The 18386-nt window shown below is 39.0% G+C and overlaps 1 protein-coding gene across 8 annotated transcripts in view; it reads left to right on the top strand.

The window, feature by feature from the left end:
• SIPA1L1 (signal induced proliferation associated 1 like 1) overlaps positions 1-18386 on the top strand; it is a 350098-nt gene that overhangs the window by 218750 nt on the left and 112962 nt on the right. For all 8 annotated transcript variants that reach the window (XM_012756105.3, XM_012756102.3, XM_012756107.3 and 5 more), the window contains 2 exons: positions 12943-13073; positions 17604-17792. In XM_012756105.3, coding sequence (XP_012611559.1) covers positions 12943-13073; positions 17604-17792 — 320 coding nt within the window. The remainder of the gene's footprint in view (positions 1-12942; positions 13074-17603; positions 17793-18386) is intronic.

Genomic DNA, 18386 nt, shown 5'->3' with positions numbered 1-18386 from the left:
ACCATTTTTCTCCCTTCCTCCTCACTGCTCTCCTTCTGTAAATGCCACAGTTGTTATCAGTCACTTGGATGTGAAACAGTGACGTCTTCCTCTTCATTGTTCTCAACCTCCAGTCTCCAACCTTCGAATTGCAGCTAACTTCTGTTCTTCCTGCCCCCCCATTCTCAATTCTGTATCTCACTTTAGATCCTCATTGCCTCTTGCTGTTGCCAGACACAGTCCTTTCTTTAATCACGTAACAGACGTGTGTCAGTTGAGTCATCTGAGATGCAGATGCTGAGACAGCATAGGCCTGAGAGAGGTTGGTTAAGGGCTTGGGAGCATCTCATGCCTGTGAAAGGTAATTTGGCGGAGGAAGCCTTCAGCCCATAATGCAGATCTGATACTGCGGAAAGAAGGGGAGGAAGCAAGATTGAGCAGGGACAATGTCAGACCACAGTGCCGATGTGACAGGCTCAACTAACACAAGGGAGCAAAAACAAGCCTCAGAGAAGTCCCTTGTTGGAGAGTAATGGCTATACCATTCCAATAATTTCATTTGTATCCTTCTATATCTTTTCTTACACACAATGAAAATTTATTAGCCACTTTGCTATTGACAGTAGGCTTAAAAATTATGATAACTGAACATTCATTCACTCATTCAAATAATATTCAGTGTCTGCTGTGTACCAGAGACAGTGTGTGGAAAAGAACAAAAACAGATACACCTCTGCCTTCATGGTGTTTACAGTCTGTAGTTAGTGCTATTAAGATGAAAAAGAAGCTATTGAACATTATTTTTTTTTTTCTCATTAGAAGTAATTTTTTAAAAATCTACAATCTCTTTGTCCCCTCTGTCTGGAACTCCCTTTTGATGGATGGTGGAACCTCTGAGTTTGTCCTCCATTTCTTCCTTTTGTAATTTCAGTTTTTGTTTGTTTTTTTTTAATACCTATCAACTTCATCTTCTGGACAAAGAGTTGGTATATAGCTCTGTATGTTCTATTATCCATCTTTTCACTGAATTTTATTTTTAATCCATAAGAACTAATTGATTTGTTTTTCTATAGTCATTGTTGTTGTTCTTCTTTTTTTTTTTTTAAAGTAGAGACAGGGTCTCACTCTGTCACCCAAGTTGGAATTCAGTGGCATGAACAGAGTAGCTAACTGCAACCTCCAACTTCTGGACTCAAGTGATCCTTCTACCTCAGCCTCCCAGGTAGCTGGGACTACAAATGTGCACCACCACGTTAATTTTTAAATTTTTTGTAGAGGTAGGATCTCGCTGTGTTGCCTGGGCTGGTCTTGAACTCCTGGGCTCAAGCAATCCTGCTTCAGCCTACCAAAGTGCGAGGATTATAGGCATGAGCCACTGCATCTGGCCTTTATATAGTATTTTTCATAATAGCTTCTTTGTACTGTGTAAACCCTCCATTTCTCTATTGATATTAATTAAAAAATTTTTTTCTAAGTTCTTTTCCTTGAATGATCTGTATCTTCCTATATTTTGCTTCTATTGTTTTTTTTCTCCTTCGTTCTATTAGTTGTCTTGATCTTTGTCACATTGATGAATAAAAGCCGAGGTAGCTCAATGTAAGTGGCTTGGGTTCCTCTGTAGCTCCCAATCTGGCCTCTACTTACATAGGGGGCTGAGGGCTGGAGCTGGAAAAGTAGTGTGACCTCTCTTTTGTGAGGTGCCCCTGCGAGTGAGGTAGCAATGAACAGGGTGCAAGATAGAAATGTGTTCGTGGAAGTTGGGAGGGCGTTATCATGTTCCATTCCTGCGTGGAGCCGTGTTTCCTTCCCTGGCACAGTGCGTGCATTGGAACGGGTTACACGCCTGCCGGGCTCCTGCTTGTCCTCTAGGGTTGAAGCCTTTTGAACTCCCCTCTTCCTCCAAGGTGTATGCCCTGCCGCCACTGATCCGAGTCACCCTGGCACCTCTTGTTTCTGCAGGATGCTTTCTGTGATGCGTTGGCTCACAGACAGTCTAAGCGTGCTTTGAAGGCAAGGACCACAGATGAGAAGGTTCAGTAAATGTTTTACAAAATGAATGAGTGTTTGGTGCTGAGATGAAGTATCAGGTTTATGGAGTTGAGCAGCTCATGTATCTTGTATTTAGAGCATCAGGTAAAGAAAGTGAGGGGAGGGTGCCCCCCACGTATACGGCCTCCTGTTATACTCCAGACACTGAATGATAGGTTGCAGTTCCCTTTCCCCTCTTTTGAGGAAACGAGACCACAAACAAGTCTGTGGGTGGTCAGAGTGGTTTTGAGGAAATTAACCAAACCACCAGTTGATCCTCAGAGGCACAAAATGCCATTGCTTAGACTGATTCTTGCTATTGTGAACTTTAGTAGACACAGCTGATGGATGCTAAAATCAGTGGGTGACTGTTAGAGGAGAGACCTAACCTCAAAGTATCTCCCTTAAGGCATCTGTAAAGAACAGGAGGAAAGATAGTAACTTCACACAGACCCAGCCTTAGCTGCAGGGATCAAGGCCGATGTCATGAGCCCCATGGAATGATGCATTGAGAAGGACACGTTGTTTTTGTAGCTCTCTTGCCCAAAACACACAGCCTCAGTTCAGTCATCTGAACCACCAGGCAAACCCACATTGAGAGATAAACACTCTTCAAAGGTATCAAGGTCATGAAAGACAAGTAGACTGAGGAACTGTTAGCATCTCCAGGGGACTAAAGAGAAATGATAGCTAAATGTAACCTGAGATCCTGAATGGGATTTTGGAGAAAAAGAAAAAAAAAAGACATAGTGGAAAGACTGGTGAAATTCGAGTAGGATCTTTAGTTAATGGTATTGTACCAATGTTAATTTCCTGGCTTTGATAATGATGATTGCACAGTATTTAGTTATATATGATGTTTAACACTGGGGGAGGTTGGGTGGGCAATCCATGGAAATTCCTGGTACTATTTTTGCAGCTTTTCTCTAAGTCACAAAGTAGCCCAGATAAAAAGTAAAAACAAATGAAAACCTTCAGATACAATCAGTAATGACAGTTAATATATAAAACTATTGTAGGAGCGAAGAGAATTTCCCTCACCTTCTAAAGCTGTGGTCCCCAACCACCGGGTTGTGGCCCTGTACAGGTCCCTGTCGTGTTAGGAAACTGGCTGCGCGTCACCACCTGAGCTCCGCACCACACACCTCGCAACCCGCAACACCCCATTCCCCAACCCCTGGTCCATGGAAACATTGTCTTCCATGAAACAGGTCCCTGGAGCCAAAAAGGGTTGGGGACTGTTGCTCTAAAGGTTCAACACTCCTGAACAATAGGTTAACGGGAGAAAAGGCACACGGTTACTGACATGCACAGGTTCGGGGCCATACAAAATATGAGACTCAAAGAAGGGCTGGATGGGTAAAGCTTAAACAGTGCCCTCTTTATAGAGGAGAGGGCCTTAGGGGATGTGGGCAATTGTGAGGGAGAGTAAATGATTTTCCTGGGAAATGAATGAGCCCAAAGAATAAAATGGTGGCCTGGGACAAAGTTATCCTGAGCTTTGGGGGAGGTGGTGGGAACTTCACTGTGAACAAAGATGGTTTTAATGTGAGAGTCTCCCCAGTAATCTCCGGGGAGACATAGATGAACGGTCTCTCTGGGTGTGGTGATTGCTAGTCTTTTCTCTTTTCAGGTGGTTAATCTTTCTGGTTAATTGATGAGATTCCTAGGGAGGGGATCTTAGGACAATTGCATTTCTTCTGGAAAGAAGTTTACTTAGTCACATAAGGAAAGTTCAGAGAAGAGTCTGCTTGTGGGGGAGAACAAGAGGAGGTTAGAAAGTCCTTGGTTCTGAAGCAGCATCTAAGGCCTTCTCATTTCCATTACTCGAAAGGGCCCAGCATGCCAAAGCACCATAATTTGGGGTATCATTCTCTGTGTCCCAATGCTGTCCGCACAAAAACCAAATGAGAGTGCTTACCCATTTTCATGTGTGGGATACCTCCAAGTGACTACCATGCTTACTGATGACCACACTCCAGAGAGTTTCTATGCTCTTTGTTTTGCATTCTCAAAACTCAGGGCCTTTTAGATCTATTATTTCAGTACATGTTGATGACATGTGTGATAAAGCCCGCCACCTATTTCCCAGTACATGCTTCATTATAACTTCAGGCACCAGTGAGCCCCTCATCCTAAGCACTGAAATTAGGTGCTCACAAAATAATATTTACTTTATTCTGGCAATTTCTTTCCCCATCTTCTAATGGAGCTCCCTCCTCTCTTTGGGGAGGCCATTCATTAGCACATCAAGACAGCGAGAAGAGACACTTTCCTAATTGAATTGAAGTCAGAGAGAAGCATAAGCAGAGGTGACTTCTAGGACTCATAGGGACAATTAGTCAACAAATATGTGGGTTGTGCTGAGTGTTTGGGACACGTAGCGTGGTCCCTGTTCTTGAAAGCAGCAGTGACTTCTGCCTTAACTGAATTTCTGGCTACCTCTGAGGGACTTCCTCCCGAATCCTTCAGCAGCATTTCACATAGGAAGACATCTTGCTGCAATGTCCTTGGTAAGGAGGCATAAAGGATGTTTTAAATATAAAGAAATTTAGTTAGAGACAGGTGTTTCATTGTAATTTCTTTCATTTGGATGTTAAGCACTTTTTTCTTTTTTTTCCTAAACTGGCATTTGAATTGGTATTAAGTGATGTTAAAAATAGAGTTGCATTAATATGCTACTTTTTAACATATTCTTTATAGTCATTGGCCATTTGCAAACCAAATGTATTTTTATACTTTTAAAAATCTTCCAATTATAAAAGTTGTGTATGTTCATTATAGAAATATTAGGACTATAGAAAATAATTTAGAAGCAAATTAACTGTGTGGGAGTACTAGTGATTTTATTTCTGTCCCATCTGTCTTAATACAGGCATATTCATTTTTAAATAATGATTTTCAAATGCAGTTTTATGGTTTTTTTTTTTTAGATGGTTCCATAATTGGCTATTCCATCATTTATTTAAAGTTTTTCAGCTGTTGCAAACTCAGGTTTTCTCATTTATTGTTATTATAAATAATGCTACATCAGATGTTCTTGGTTTTTTGTTCATTTTCCTTTCATTGACTCCTATGGCAGTTTGGTAAAGCCTAGAAACTTTTTAGAATACTATTTTTAAGTGCATAAAATAAAAATAAAGCAAACCAGGCATATAGAAATACAGTTGCAAAAGTTTTTACGGCATAGTAATATATGTGCTACTTTCTTATTTCATGACAAAAAGACTGTTGACTACCATAATTTCGAAGTAGTGATAAGTGTAATTAATATTCAGATATGTCTGCAGCAACTGTAATGTGATAAATTATCTTTGATTTCTGTTGGTGTCAAAGTCACATGTACAGCTAATATTGCAATAGTTTGTTGCCTATATTTTTAATTGGTGGAAATGCTAAATTTCAGTTAGAAGTTACTGAAAATAAATTTTTTTCCTTTAAGTTCATGAACCCTCTAATTTCTATTCATAGACATGTTAAAAAAAAACAACAAAACCCTGGTCTTACATGAACAGCCATGTTATATAAACTCTCCCCACATATCTATCTATTTCCATAAGAGTGGAGCCCTATAAGTGAAACGTGAATTTTATAGGAGCCTTGATTTTTAGTGTGAGTTGCTCTTAAGAAAACTTAGAACAGGGAGGTCGACCAGTATGTTTAAGACTGTGTAGTTTACCATCCTCTTGACTATTTTGAATGTTTACAGTTTTTATTTTGGAACATTTGTTATAGGCCAAGAAGAGATATTTCATTTCTTTGATCCCTAGTGAGATTGAATTTTTAAAAATGTAATCATTGGCCATTTGTCATAGACTGATAGCAGCTAATAAAAAATCTCTCATTATGATTCTGTGACTCTTCATCTTCCCTTTATTTCAAATAGAGTTTTCTTTATATTTATTTCTTTAATCATTTTGATGCAATGTATTAATATTAACATAACTTCATAGTAAAGTCTGCCTTTTATCGGAAAGTTAGGGGCCTTAATAAGGTATGCTTAGTCAGATGCTGTTTTTAATGCCAAAATTCCATGCAATTTTGGCAAGTAGAACATCCTACTTTTTAAGAGTTACCTATGGAAAGAAGAATTGGGACCTCAGAGTACTGTGCACTTTGTAAATATGGGCAATTACTCTTATGCAACAATAATTATAAGCTTAGGGACAGAATTCTGGCATGTGGCCAGTACTGTGTAAATGTCCCCATCCATTACCCTGCTGCTTTTGATTATGGTGCAAAGTCTTAGGCTATTTAGTTCTCATAGAACCTCCACCCTTGTAATTAGGATGAGCCCTTTGGGGACCAGAGACTGAGAATCTCCAAGTGGTGCACTTCCCAGAAAGAGAGCCTCTTATTACCTCCACTTGGGCACGCGTATGTTTCATTTTAAAAGCAGAATATATATATATTTTTTAAAATATAGTTTTCCTATCTTCTAGTTCTGTCCTTTTTCTAACCTAGTTATTAGTCATATTAAGATGTAGTAAGTTGCACACAAACAAAAAATCTGAATGGTTTGAACCCAATAGCAGAGACATGCAATTTTATAGAAACATGCTATAGTGAGTGGTCTTCCTAGTTTTATCCAAATTCCTTGTCTAATGAAAATGTCAAACTAATGACACTGAATCAAAGTTCATGTTGTAGCTGTACTGACAATGGCATACTTGTAACCAACCAAGTAGACTATTTTAAGAAAAAATAGCTTAAAATATTAAAAATGGTGAAAAAGTTTTAATTCAATCTATAATATTAAGGTTGTCACTATTCCACTCTTTGGTCTGCTGATCTATGATGAAGTCTAAGTCTGTCTGCTTATAAGCTAAATCTTTAACATACCCTTTGTATATCAACTTATGATATCTTTTCTAGACAAAATGGAAGAGTTTTCATTTTTCCTTCTGTGTAATCAATTAGGGTAATTCTAAGATTAGAATGTGAACATTTTTGTGACTTTAACATATATTACCATATTGCTTTCTAAAACAGTTGGTACCAATCCACAGTGCCGCCAGCAGTGTATGAATATTTTACAGCTTTACCAACGGCCAGTTTTCAGAAATGTTGTTTCTAATTGTGTTAGGCATGAGAGAAGAGTAAGTTCTATTTGCTTTGTATTTCTTTGATTTGTGTTTATGATGTCTACTTTCCCTATTTAAAATTTTAAATTAACAATTGCAAACAGATCTTTTAAGCCATAACTTATAACTTTACAAATTGTGTATAAAAATAAAAATGTATTTTTACTGTAATTTCATAATTACATAATGTAATTTCATAATTACATTCAGTCCAGAACATGCTAGTGTCCCTAGGGAAATACACAACTAAAGTATTAATATATAGCCCACAGATGGTCATGATAACCACTATGAGCAATCCAAAAATTGCTGGTTGAAACCCTGTAACTCTTGTAACTTGGATTTTTCTTTTCTCCTTTATAATTAAAATGCTGGGCTTAACTTTGTTAGTCTTATGTTCATGCCCAGCATATAACCAGGTGATTGGGCTGTATTTGATCAAATTACTTGGAATTTTGAACTATTTACTATTTCTCCTCTGTAAGAATGTGATATTTTTTATTACAATTATTATTATGAATAGATCAACCAAAAGTGTAGCTATTTATCTGGAATGTTCTAATGATAGCAGAGCTACTCTTTGTGCCATCCTTGTTAAAACTCAAGAACTAGAACTAGTAAGAAAACTTCAGGCTAAACATTTGTTCAGGTGTTAAATATGAGGAATGGAAGTGGGAGGAGATCACACCATATGTGGATATAACATTAATCTCTCTCCTTTTCAACACAGTAACATCTTGGCTATCTAGCATATCAAGGAATAAAGCATCATGTGTGATTTGACTAGATGAATAGTTTATCCACTTAGGCACCAAATTTTATTTATTTTTATTCATAATAAAATTTTAGAAACTTATGGGAACATAATGTGGATAATGGCTAAGAAAATGAGCTTTGAAATCAGTAGTTAAAATAATGTGTTTGAATCTGGTACTGCTATATACTACTTGTGGCTAAGTGACTTATCCTTTCTAAATCATAGTTGCCACATCTGTAAAAAGGAAGGAAATACCTATATTTTCATGGTTGATATTAGAGTGTTTGGCAAAGTGCTTTGCTTCACTGCATTATGTCATTGTAATATGGTGATTACCATGTTGGTGTTAGGCATTCAAGTGTGCTGGCTCTAAAATAGTATTTTTGGAGAAGTAATACCTGTATTTCAACTCATCCGTCCTTTGGTGAAGTAATACCTGTATTTCAATTCATCCATCCGCAATTTTATGCACCCTGTTTGAGTTTCCGGTTCCTCTTCCCTTCCCCTTTTCTTCCTCTGACTTTTCTCGTACTGCATTTCTTCATCAAAGTCTTTCTTGCTTTTCTTCAACCCTCCTCACCTGTAACTCCCCCTTATCCCTCCCACTCCAATTTTTCTACCCTTCAAAAAAGACATGTGGATCTGGCTGGGAGAACTCCGTGCAGTTGGTGGATATCTTCACCAGCAAAGAATGGAGGTAGATGGCTGGTAGGAAAAAAATGGTAAATGCTGCATTGAGGAGCAAGTCTAGAAGCACTGCCCTGGGATTGGGGCCGGAGAGGAAGGAAGGTAGTGAGTGCATCCCAGTGAACGTGAAGGACAGGCAACCCTAAAATTGAAGAATATCCCTAAAAGGCTGTTATTTTAGTTAAAACAAAACAAAAAAAGCCCTGAAATCATTTGTCTTGAGATCAAAGTTTAAGAACTCAAAAATTTAAGGAGACTTGCTGAACCAAACTCTTCTCTACCAGATGGTTACACACTACATTAGGATTTTGAATTGAATGAAATTTGTGTTCATGTAAAAGGAATTTTCTTTCTCTGTCTCCATAATCCTCAGGAGTGAACAAATGGACAGTGGACCAAAATGAGGCCTTTATTATAAAAATTTTTATTAAAGTTGAAAGACTTTTTGAACACACCAAGTTTGATCATGATAGTAGTGAATTTAATGCAGGAAACTAGACCAGAATCTCCCATCTATAGCGGTGGAACTGAAGCAGTGAAAACTGGCTGGAAAAGCTGTTTTGGAAATAATAGCTAGAGCTCTTTTTCAATTAAAAAAAGCTTGATGTTTCTGCATAAACACACACATAAATTCAAAAAGTTTTCCAGCATTATCAAACCAGAGGTGGGTTTATTTGAAGATAGAGTCTGAAGAAAGGGTTTGAAGTTAGTTTATAAATTATCCTATCACTATTCCCCCAATTCTGAAATATACTGCTTTAGCAGCTGGGAACATTTACATAAAAATATAGTCAGATTTTGATGATGATACCCAAAAAAAAGTTTACATGATCATTTTCCAGGTTTTATTATTAAGTTATTCTTTATTATAGTCTTTAATTTTAGGTTATTTTATGTAGGGTTTATTCTTAAAATAACGCTATTTTCATTTTACTACCAGTAATACTAAAATGATGGTGTTAAATATTTATATTTTATAAATTTATATTTTTGTTTTAAATGTTTCTAAATCCTTGTATTTGAGACATACTAAATATCTGATATCACTATGTTTTTGTAAATTCATAACACTTTAAATAAAGTATTAGTATCAACATGCAAAGTAAACTTTCACTTTGCTACGATGTGCAATCTCTTTTAGAAGATGTCTAAGTCATACTTCACATGAGACCTAAAAGATGAGAAGGTTTAGCCAAACAAAGAAGAGTTATGGAAAGAATGTTCTAGGCAGCGTTTTTCAGATCGGAAAAGGCATAGTAAGTTGAACAACTGAAAGAGAATTTCATCATAGGTGAGTCTTCTCACAGTTTAGAAGAATGAGAGAAAGGTCGGAGGTGAGGCTGGAGTGATAGGCTGACAGCAGGTTCGGAAGACCTTTGGGAAGCCGTGAAAAGTATCTGAGAACCTAAGGATTTTAAGCTGAGTAGTGGTTGATCAGATTTGCATTATAAAAGGATCCTTTGGTCTCTGTGTGCACAGTTTGGGTAAAAACAAACCAGTTAGAAGACCATTGCAAACACTCAGGCAAGTGATGACTAGGATGAATCAGTGGCAGTGGGATGGGAAAATGTGGACAGATTGGAGAGGTGTGTTGGAACTAGAATTCACAGGGCATGCCAGTGGGTCTGGCCTGAGCAGCCGTGTGAATGTGGTAGCACTTGCCGGACTGGGGCTGCAGGGACCACTATGTATGTTTATGTGGCACAGAGTTCCATTGGGTAGATGCAAAGATCTCGAGCTTAGAGGAGTCTGGAATGGACCTGGGGACTTCTAAGAGTCATCAACATGGAGATGGCGGTTGAGGTTCTGAACGTAGTTGGAATATTCAAAAGGGAAAAGGAAGGGAAACTGAGCAAGAACCCCAGAGTGGTAGAAGGAAAATCAGAAGGTGGTGATGTTACAGGAACCAGGAAGTAAGAATGTTTCTAGAAAAAATGAAGTAATCATTGTGCTAGATGTCATGGAGTTTGTGTGAGGTGAGGACCCAAAGTAGCTTTTGTTTTAACTTTGAGGTAGTCATTGGTGCCCTGTGCAGTGGACGTCAGATGACAATAATTCTGAAGTGAGGAATTAGGCAGCTATTTCAAGAAGTTTCCAATGGCAGAAGGGAAAGATGAAACAACTCTTCAGTCCTGAAGGGTGATAATGAGTTGAGAGTAATGTATATTTAAAGTTCATTAAATGATGACGGGAATTGGAATTAGCAAGTTAGAGAGAAGTTGAAGATAGAGATTGAGGCCTCACTGGGAAGGTGGAATGAGCAGAGTCCAGGATGTAGGGGGAGGCTTTGGACTGCAGGGAAAGGGAGCAAGAGTCTGGATGCAGGTAAGTTTGTGTGCATGATGGTGGTGAGGAGAAGGTTTGCTTCTGAAATGGCTTCTTCATTTCCTTTGTGATGTAGACATACTGTCTTGTCATTTGCCAAGAGTGAGGAGAAGGTAGGTAGGGGGAGGTTGACGGAGAATAGAGTGTTTGCAACATCTGCTGTGGAGAAGGAGCTGACCAGGGAAAGCTTGAGGACAAGGACAACTTGAGGTTATTGAGGATGAATTGATAGTGGCCCTGTACTTGTGAATTTCTCCAGCAGCTGAGAAAAGCCATCCCACCTGCCCTTCCTAGGTAGTGGGATGTATTTGAGGCGTTTCTAGAAAGTCAGGTTTCAGTTGAGTCCATGAAGTGTAAGGTACAGATACTGAATGTGACTCATGCTCATCTTGGATGCATCCGCTATTGTTCTGTGCTGCAGTATCAAAATATATCCTCTCAAGTTACTGAAGTGTGTTAAGCTCTTTGCTCCTTCAGTCATTGGCCCCAGACTGCTGTCTTGTTTTTCTTTAAGTTCTTGTCTGCTTTTTTATACTATTTCTGTCTCCTCCCTGTCTGTTTTCTTCCTTGTTGTCAGTTGTTGTCTGCATGCAAGTCTATATCAGCCCTACACCCTGGACTTTGTCAACCTCTGGAATTATCACACCTCTGAAATAAAGCTGTGGGCTTGAAGACCAGACAACCAAGCTTATTAGAATTGTGTGCAAAGTAAGAGTAAATAATCTGAGTGTGATTCTCATGTGCTGTGCTTTGAGGATGTACATGAGTGTTTATACATGAATTTTGTGACATTTATTTGGGTCGTTTCTCAGTTGTCCATATGAGATGTTTGTTGCCTGTATTACCATTGTGATTTTATTTTGAATTTCCATGGATTATGATAATATTCTTAGAAAGCTCTCAATATTTATAATTATATCTTTTGTAATTGTGTCTTAGTACTTGCAAAGTATTTTCAAATGCATTACTTAAATTTCAAAACTATATGATTAGACATATTATGCTATTATTTCTTATTCTCATGGATTTTCAAATACATATTTTGTATGGAAATAACATGTGTTTTCAAATATTTATACATTTCATATGAGAATAATGTACCATGTCACAACTCGGTCATTTAGCTGTGTCACATGTAAATGAAATAGAACAATGTAAAGTAAGTATTTTGGAGCTTTGAAAATTAAATTATGTACTCAAGCTTTTCACATATTTCCATGTTTTATCAACTTCCTCATCTGTGAATATATCATGTACATATCAATAATTTTAATTTGTATAAAGACATATTAAGACATGATTAAAGATACATATATACTTAGATGCACAGTAAATATCACTTTTAAACATTTTCTATAAATTAACTTTGATTTTGACCTTCCTTTTTGCCAGGAGGAAGGTAAATTCAACACCAGGCCCTTGGAGTTTTGTGCTAAGGTTTGGGGCCTTGGGCTGTGCCAGGACATTGAGGACAGGACCCTGGCTCACCAGCCACCTGGGCCCAGAGCCCTGGGACCTGCCCCTGTGGAGCATCTTGAAGCTCTTTCCTTTGAACCCCTACTCCATCTTATGTGGGCTGCCCCAGAGAGCTGCTCAGTGACTCACGTACATTCCTCTCTCCAATCCAGGGAAATCTTTTTTAATCTGGAGAAAACCCTGTCTCCTCAAGCTCTGTTCTCAATAGGTTTCATTTTCTTTCTTTTTCTTTTTTTTTTTAACCAAAAGCTAAAAAGCCCTGTCACAAACCTTTTCTTAGGCAAGGAAGCACATACAACATAGCCTATTTAAATGATGGAATATAGGGAGAAAACACAAGTTCCTTTTAAGAAACAGTAGAGCAGTCATTTGTAGAGTGGTAAAAAACCCAACAGGCCACATCTATTCAGTGTCATCTCCTCTGGAACTAAACCTGTGTTGCCAGGTCCTTGTTTTTATAACTCACTGAAGAATATTAATATTTGTTAAATGTTCACATTTTATCAGTACATTTTCTGAGTGGCATTCTGAAATACTGAGCATAATATAACATTTCCAAAGTGTTAAGTAAATTTTCTGACTTTGTTTTGTCTTATTTTATCTAAGAACACTGGAACTATTTTGGGGCTGATGAGAATCTTGGTCCGGTGGCCGTGAGCATTCGAAGGGAAAAACCAGAAGAAATGAAAGAAAATGGATCTCCATATAACTACCGAATAATTTTTAGAACTAGTGAGGTAAGTTGCAAATGAGAGAGGTTTGAGGCTTAACGGAAGTGGGGTAACAAAAATAGAGTAGTAGCAGTAGCAAAGCAGTTAAATTTAATAGCACAGGGTTACAAATGTATTGGAATAAACAAAGGCCCCTTTCATTCATTCTGGTGGTGATAGAGGTAGACAAGAGGGTTAGATCTGAATCTAATCTTGCTTTTTGTCTAGCTCTGGATAGATGCAGTAAATGAATGGGAGTTTTGATTCAGAGAAAGATATGTCTGTTAAGTGTGGCCCAAGGAAACTGAAGTCCTCAGAATCCCAAATGGGATATTACGTGTCCTGCTTGGGGCAGCCGGAAAGCACCAGGCCAGCTTGAGGAGCCAGTGTACAGATAAGAGGAAGCCACTGAAGACTTATACTTCTCTGAACTATTGCTTAGGTCATTTCTGGACCAACAGACGGAAGAAGACGCTTCTTCCACTTTCACTTTATAATCTCTTGGACCTATTCTTTGATACCTAGAATGCAGACCGTTTGAACCAGGGGCTATCTAATTGTGGACAAAACAGGCTCTTGGAGCTCTTTAGGAATCGAAATACACATAATTGTGTGAGTCTTTATTTTAAAATGAAACTTGGGTTAAAAAAGAAATTTAAAAAGTACAAGTAAATAACCTACACAGCATTTTTTATTTTTTTAAACTCATGAACAAGTTTTGGGACTATGAGATTCTTCTTTGATTTCTTTTACACTTGTATAATTGGGCCAGTTATCAATTTATTGCCTCTCAGCTCCTAATTCACTTTAGGATTTTTGTTATGCATTAAGCCTGATACTCCCTTGAGGTATCTAGAAAATAATGGTTTTGAAACTAGTTTAAATAGGGCATGTGGCTTCATTTCCCCCATTGAATGCAAAGCAAATTTCAGGGGTTGGCTTCACTTAGTAATTGTTCCTAAGCTTGAACTCCTGGGAAATTAAAAATAGGCATTTTAAAGGCAAGACTTCAATATTAAATGTGTTGTTTATAGTGGCCAGAGAGAAGTGAACTAACACACTCTATGTACGTTTTCTCCGTTTCAGAGCTAATCGTTAAGCACTGTCAATTTTTTTGTTGAGCAATAAAGGCACAGAAAACATACTGTGTTTTGGAGATGTAGGCAGGTAATTGCTTGGTCTAGATTCCCAGATCCTACCAGATTTCTAGGAGCCTCAGTTACATTACTTCCAAGTGCTGTTGTCTGTCTTGTTCATTTCTTTTTTCCTTCCCAAGGCCACTCTGATTGAAGTCATCATAGTCTTCCTTGTCTATGTTTTTATCCATCGAAATTCATCTTACTGCCACTCGCCCATCCCTTCCTTCATGCCAGAGGTTGAAGTTTTTTAAGTCGGGTTTTTCTCTCTCGGATCCTGTCACTGGTTCCCAGGCACTTGCCTTCCCAGCATGCCTTGCAGGCACTCCATAGGTCCCCAGCCTCTCTCTCCAGCATTGTCTGTCCTAAACCCTGCTATGGTCTGTAAACCACACTGACTCCTGCCTTTCCCATCTCTGTCCTCTCCCCTCTTGCTGTCTTGGCCTGAAATGTTCTACTTACACCTCCCTCCAGTTCTGTGGTCATAGGATTCCAGTCTTTTCCAGCTAACCCACTGAGTAAGTTATGTCCCTTGGGTCTGTTCCCTTAGCCTCTGATTGAAAGGTTTGAGTCACATGTTCCAAAAACCATTACCACTTGTGTTTTATGTTCAGATGTTCAGTTCCTGGCAATCTCCTTATTCTTTTGTTCAAGCTGGAAACCATCTCCTCTCTCTTGCCCCCCAGGTCTGGCCTGTCAGCAACACTTGTTGATTTTGTCTTCAAAATACATCCAAAACTCAGCCACTTCTCCCACCATACCCCTGCCTAGGCCTGGGTCTAGTCTCTCTGAGAACTGGTCTCCCTGCTTCTGCTGGGAAGCCTTTCTGCCCAGCAGGGATCCTTTTGAAATGTAATCCAGATCTTGTCATTGCTCAACTCAAAATCCACCAAGTGTTCCCTATATCCCTTTGAGAAAAAGCCAGTGCTCTCCTAGTGCTTCCCAGTTATCTATCCCTGCTCAACTCCCGTAACTCCTCCTGGCTCCCTCTCTTCCAGCCACACCAGCCCCCTTCCCCTCTGGGTGGCTCAGGCCTCCTCTGCCCCAGGGCTCTGATGCTCCTGTTGCTGTTTCTCCCAGGCATCTCCTGCCTCCTTTCCTTCTAGCCTCACTCCTAAGTTTCTACTCCCTACCCATTTCATATCCAATTCAGTGCTTTATTTTTTATTGATACTTATTAGCATTATCTTATACATTATACTTATTGATTTTGTTTGCTTTTAATCTCCCTCCCCCCACTAGGATGTAAGCCCCACAGGTAGGGCTTCCGTCTGAGCTGTTCCTTACTGCCTGCCTGTTGCCTGAGGTAGCACCTTCTCTCTTTTTCTCCCTCCTTCCTTCCATCCTTCCTTCTTTCATCCCTTCCTCCCTTTCTTCCCCCATTTTCCTTTCGTTTCTTCCCTCCCTCGCTCCTTCTTTTCCTTTCTCTAATGTTTAATTGCCATTAGCTTTTGTGTAATTTTTTCTTTCCAATTAAAAAAAAATCCTTAAATGTGGTTTAATTGTAATGTTTGTATAAGGTTTTTTGATAGAAATATTTCTGGATGTTGGTCCCTGTCCCTGGCTCCTGGACCTTGTGGGACAGTTACCTTACTCTTTCTGTTGGAGCCAGTTTATTAAATATATAATGAAATAAGATTCAATTTGTATCAGGGGCTTCTCCTGTTACTTATTTCTCTGCTGATAAATACATCAAGAAAAAGAAAACAAGGGCGTTATAGTGACATCCCAGTGCCTACAGTAAATGGCATCAAGATAACAGAAATACAAACAAATATCTTTCATTTCAGTAGAAGTAACATTGCAAAACACAAAAGAAGACCTCACATATATTTATAGGCATGGAAGTTTGCACAAAACTTTATGGCATGTGAGTGTTTTTTTTGTTTGTTTGTTCTTGTTTTTGCATGTGAATGGTTTTAAGCAGCGAAACACAAGGACATATGAGAGCTCACTTCTTGTTTCTGGAAGTCATTAACAAAAACATCGGTAATCCTAGTGATTCGGTAATCCTAGTGATTCGGATGTGCAAAATGAGTCATCTTTTTTCTTGTCTGCTTTGGCTTTCGGGAAGTTAGCTGCTGTCTTACTGTGGCTCAGTTATTGGGCTATTCCCTTCATGAGATGATCGTACCTTGGGACAGGGAACCACAAAGGCCAGGAGTATTCTCAATGTAGAGCCAAGACCAGAAACGGGAGTCTAGCATCCTGAGCCTCCCGCGATACCCAGCTCGTTTGGACCTCGCCTTCCACCCCACCCTGTGTTCCCCTGAGGTCCAGCTATAGCAATCACTCTTTCCCACGCACAACCTGTTTTGTTCGAGCTCCATACCTTTGCCCCTGTTCTTTCTGACGTTTTCTTTTCACAGATATTGTTCCTGTGTTTCATGGCCCTTTTTAAATGCCACCTCTTCACCTAGGGTGTTTCCTTATGCCCTGAGCCACTGTGGTCGTTCTCTGCCTTTGGACTGTCTTAGGACCTGACCTTGTTGCACCTTGCTTAGTGTGTTGATCCTTCCCAGATTGCGCATGTGCGTTTCTGACCTCTCACCCTCTTACACGCCACACACATCCCTCTGTGTGTACCCTCCACCCCCCACTAGCATTGGCAGCTCTTGTGCAATATGCCTGACAACCTACATGCTCAGTGGAATCATGTTCCATTTGATGGGGCTTTTTTCTTATGTCACCATACAGTATTTAAATTATGTTAACAACTGTGCCACGTGGAAATTTTTAGAAGTTAAAACTACTTTAAGCTTCATGTCTGGTTAACTTTTCGCTAGCAAATCATCATTACGTAGGGAAATGCTTCTGCTGAAGGTATTAACAGAAGGTATTTTAAGAATGGAAGGTATTTTAAGAAATAAGGGAAAATCTAAAGTAATTTCAAATGCTGTTGCCTGTACTGCTATGCTAACTATAATCATTGTCTTGTTGTAGCAGCATTTGGGGATATGAATATTTTATGCTTGTCGACTGCATTATGAAATTTAAAACTTTATCCATCCCCTTACCTTTATAATTCAAAGAGGTTGATATCCATATGCTAAGTACTTATCCTTCAGATACTTCTGGGATCTCTCCTCCTTAATTTCCTGGTTAGTGGGCTTAGTGGCATTATACAGTCATGTAGAGATCTTGATGTTTATTGATCTCTTTAAGGAAATGTTGTATTTGGCATTTAAGTAAATACCCTCGGAAAGCTTTGAGTTCCTTTGGACTTGCTTAGGTCGTCTTGAAAGTATTGGCTTTGTTTTTCGTATATACCTCATGCCCCTTACCTTTCTCCCTTAATGATGTAACCAATTCTAAGTCATTCCTCAGGCCTGTGAGGAGCCCACAGTCTAGGCCCGCAGCGTGTGTGATACCATCCCAAAGCCCCAGAGAGGCCTCACCACAGCATGTGTCTCTCTTTCAGCTCATGACACTGAGAGGTTCTGTCTTGGAGGATGCCATTCCCTCAACGGCCAAGCACTCAACAGCCAGAGGGCTGCCTCTGAAAGAAGTGCTCGAGCACGTGATTCCCGAGCTCAACGTGCAGTGCCTGCGCTTGGCCTTCAACACTCCCAAGGTCACAGAGCAGCTCATGAAACTGGATGAGCAAGGGGTGAGTTCGGCATTCAGAGGAGAACATTCTTGCAGCTCAGCTTTTCTGCTAGGCTTCCAGAACACAGACCTTAATATATATTTTTTATGATGGGGAAAGCTGATAGCATTTATTGTGAAAAATATTCTTTTTGCAGTTACTTATTTTCCTTTTTTTTTTTTTTAACCCTCTGAACTCTAAACATCTTATCTGATGAAATTATGTCAGAATTGATCAATAAGGTACTTAAACTATGTTCAGCTCTTTTGGTAGTCTTCCATACATGCAGTGAATTTTTCAAGTATCTGGGAATAAGGTGTAGCAATAATAATTATATAGTATAGCAATAATAATATTACATTAATAACAATGCAGCAATAATAATAAATGGTGGAACAGGGTTCCAACACAGTCTGCCTGAGAGCCTGTGCTGTTGGGCACTGTACCACACTGTTCTTAAAAGCTTAGAGTTTTAAAGTCCATTAATACCACCAAAGATATATTTGAGCCAAGATTTTTAAATATAAAATTTTAAAATTTGGATTCTGATCAGTAAAAGTTAAAATGCTCAAGATTTTCCCCCTCTATGCTTCCTGTATATGGGGGCTCTTTGGT

Source organism: Microcebus murinus, chromosome 6 (assembly GCF_040939455.1).
Source record: "Microcebus murinus isolate Inina chromosome 6, M.murinus_Inina_mat1.0, whole genome shotgun sequence".
Taxonomy (NCBI): Eukaryota; Metazoa; Chordata; class Mammalia; order Primates; family Cheirogaleidae; genus Microcebus; species Microcebus murinus.
Note: the sequence above shows the minus strand (reverse complement) of the source record. Positions and strands in the feature narration are given on the sequence as shown.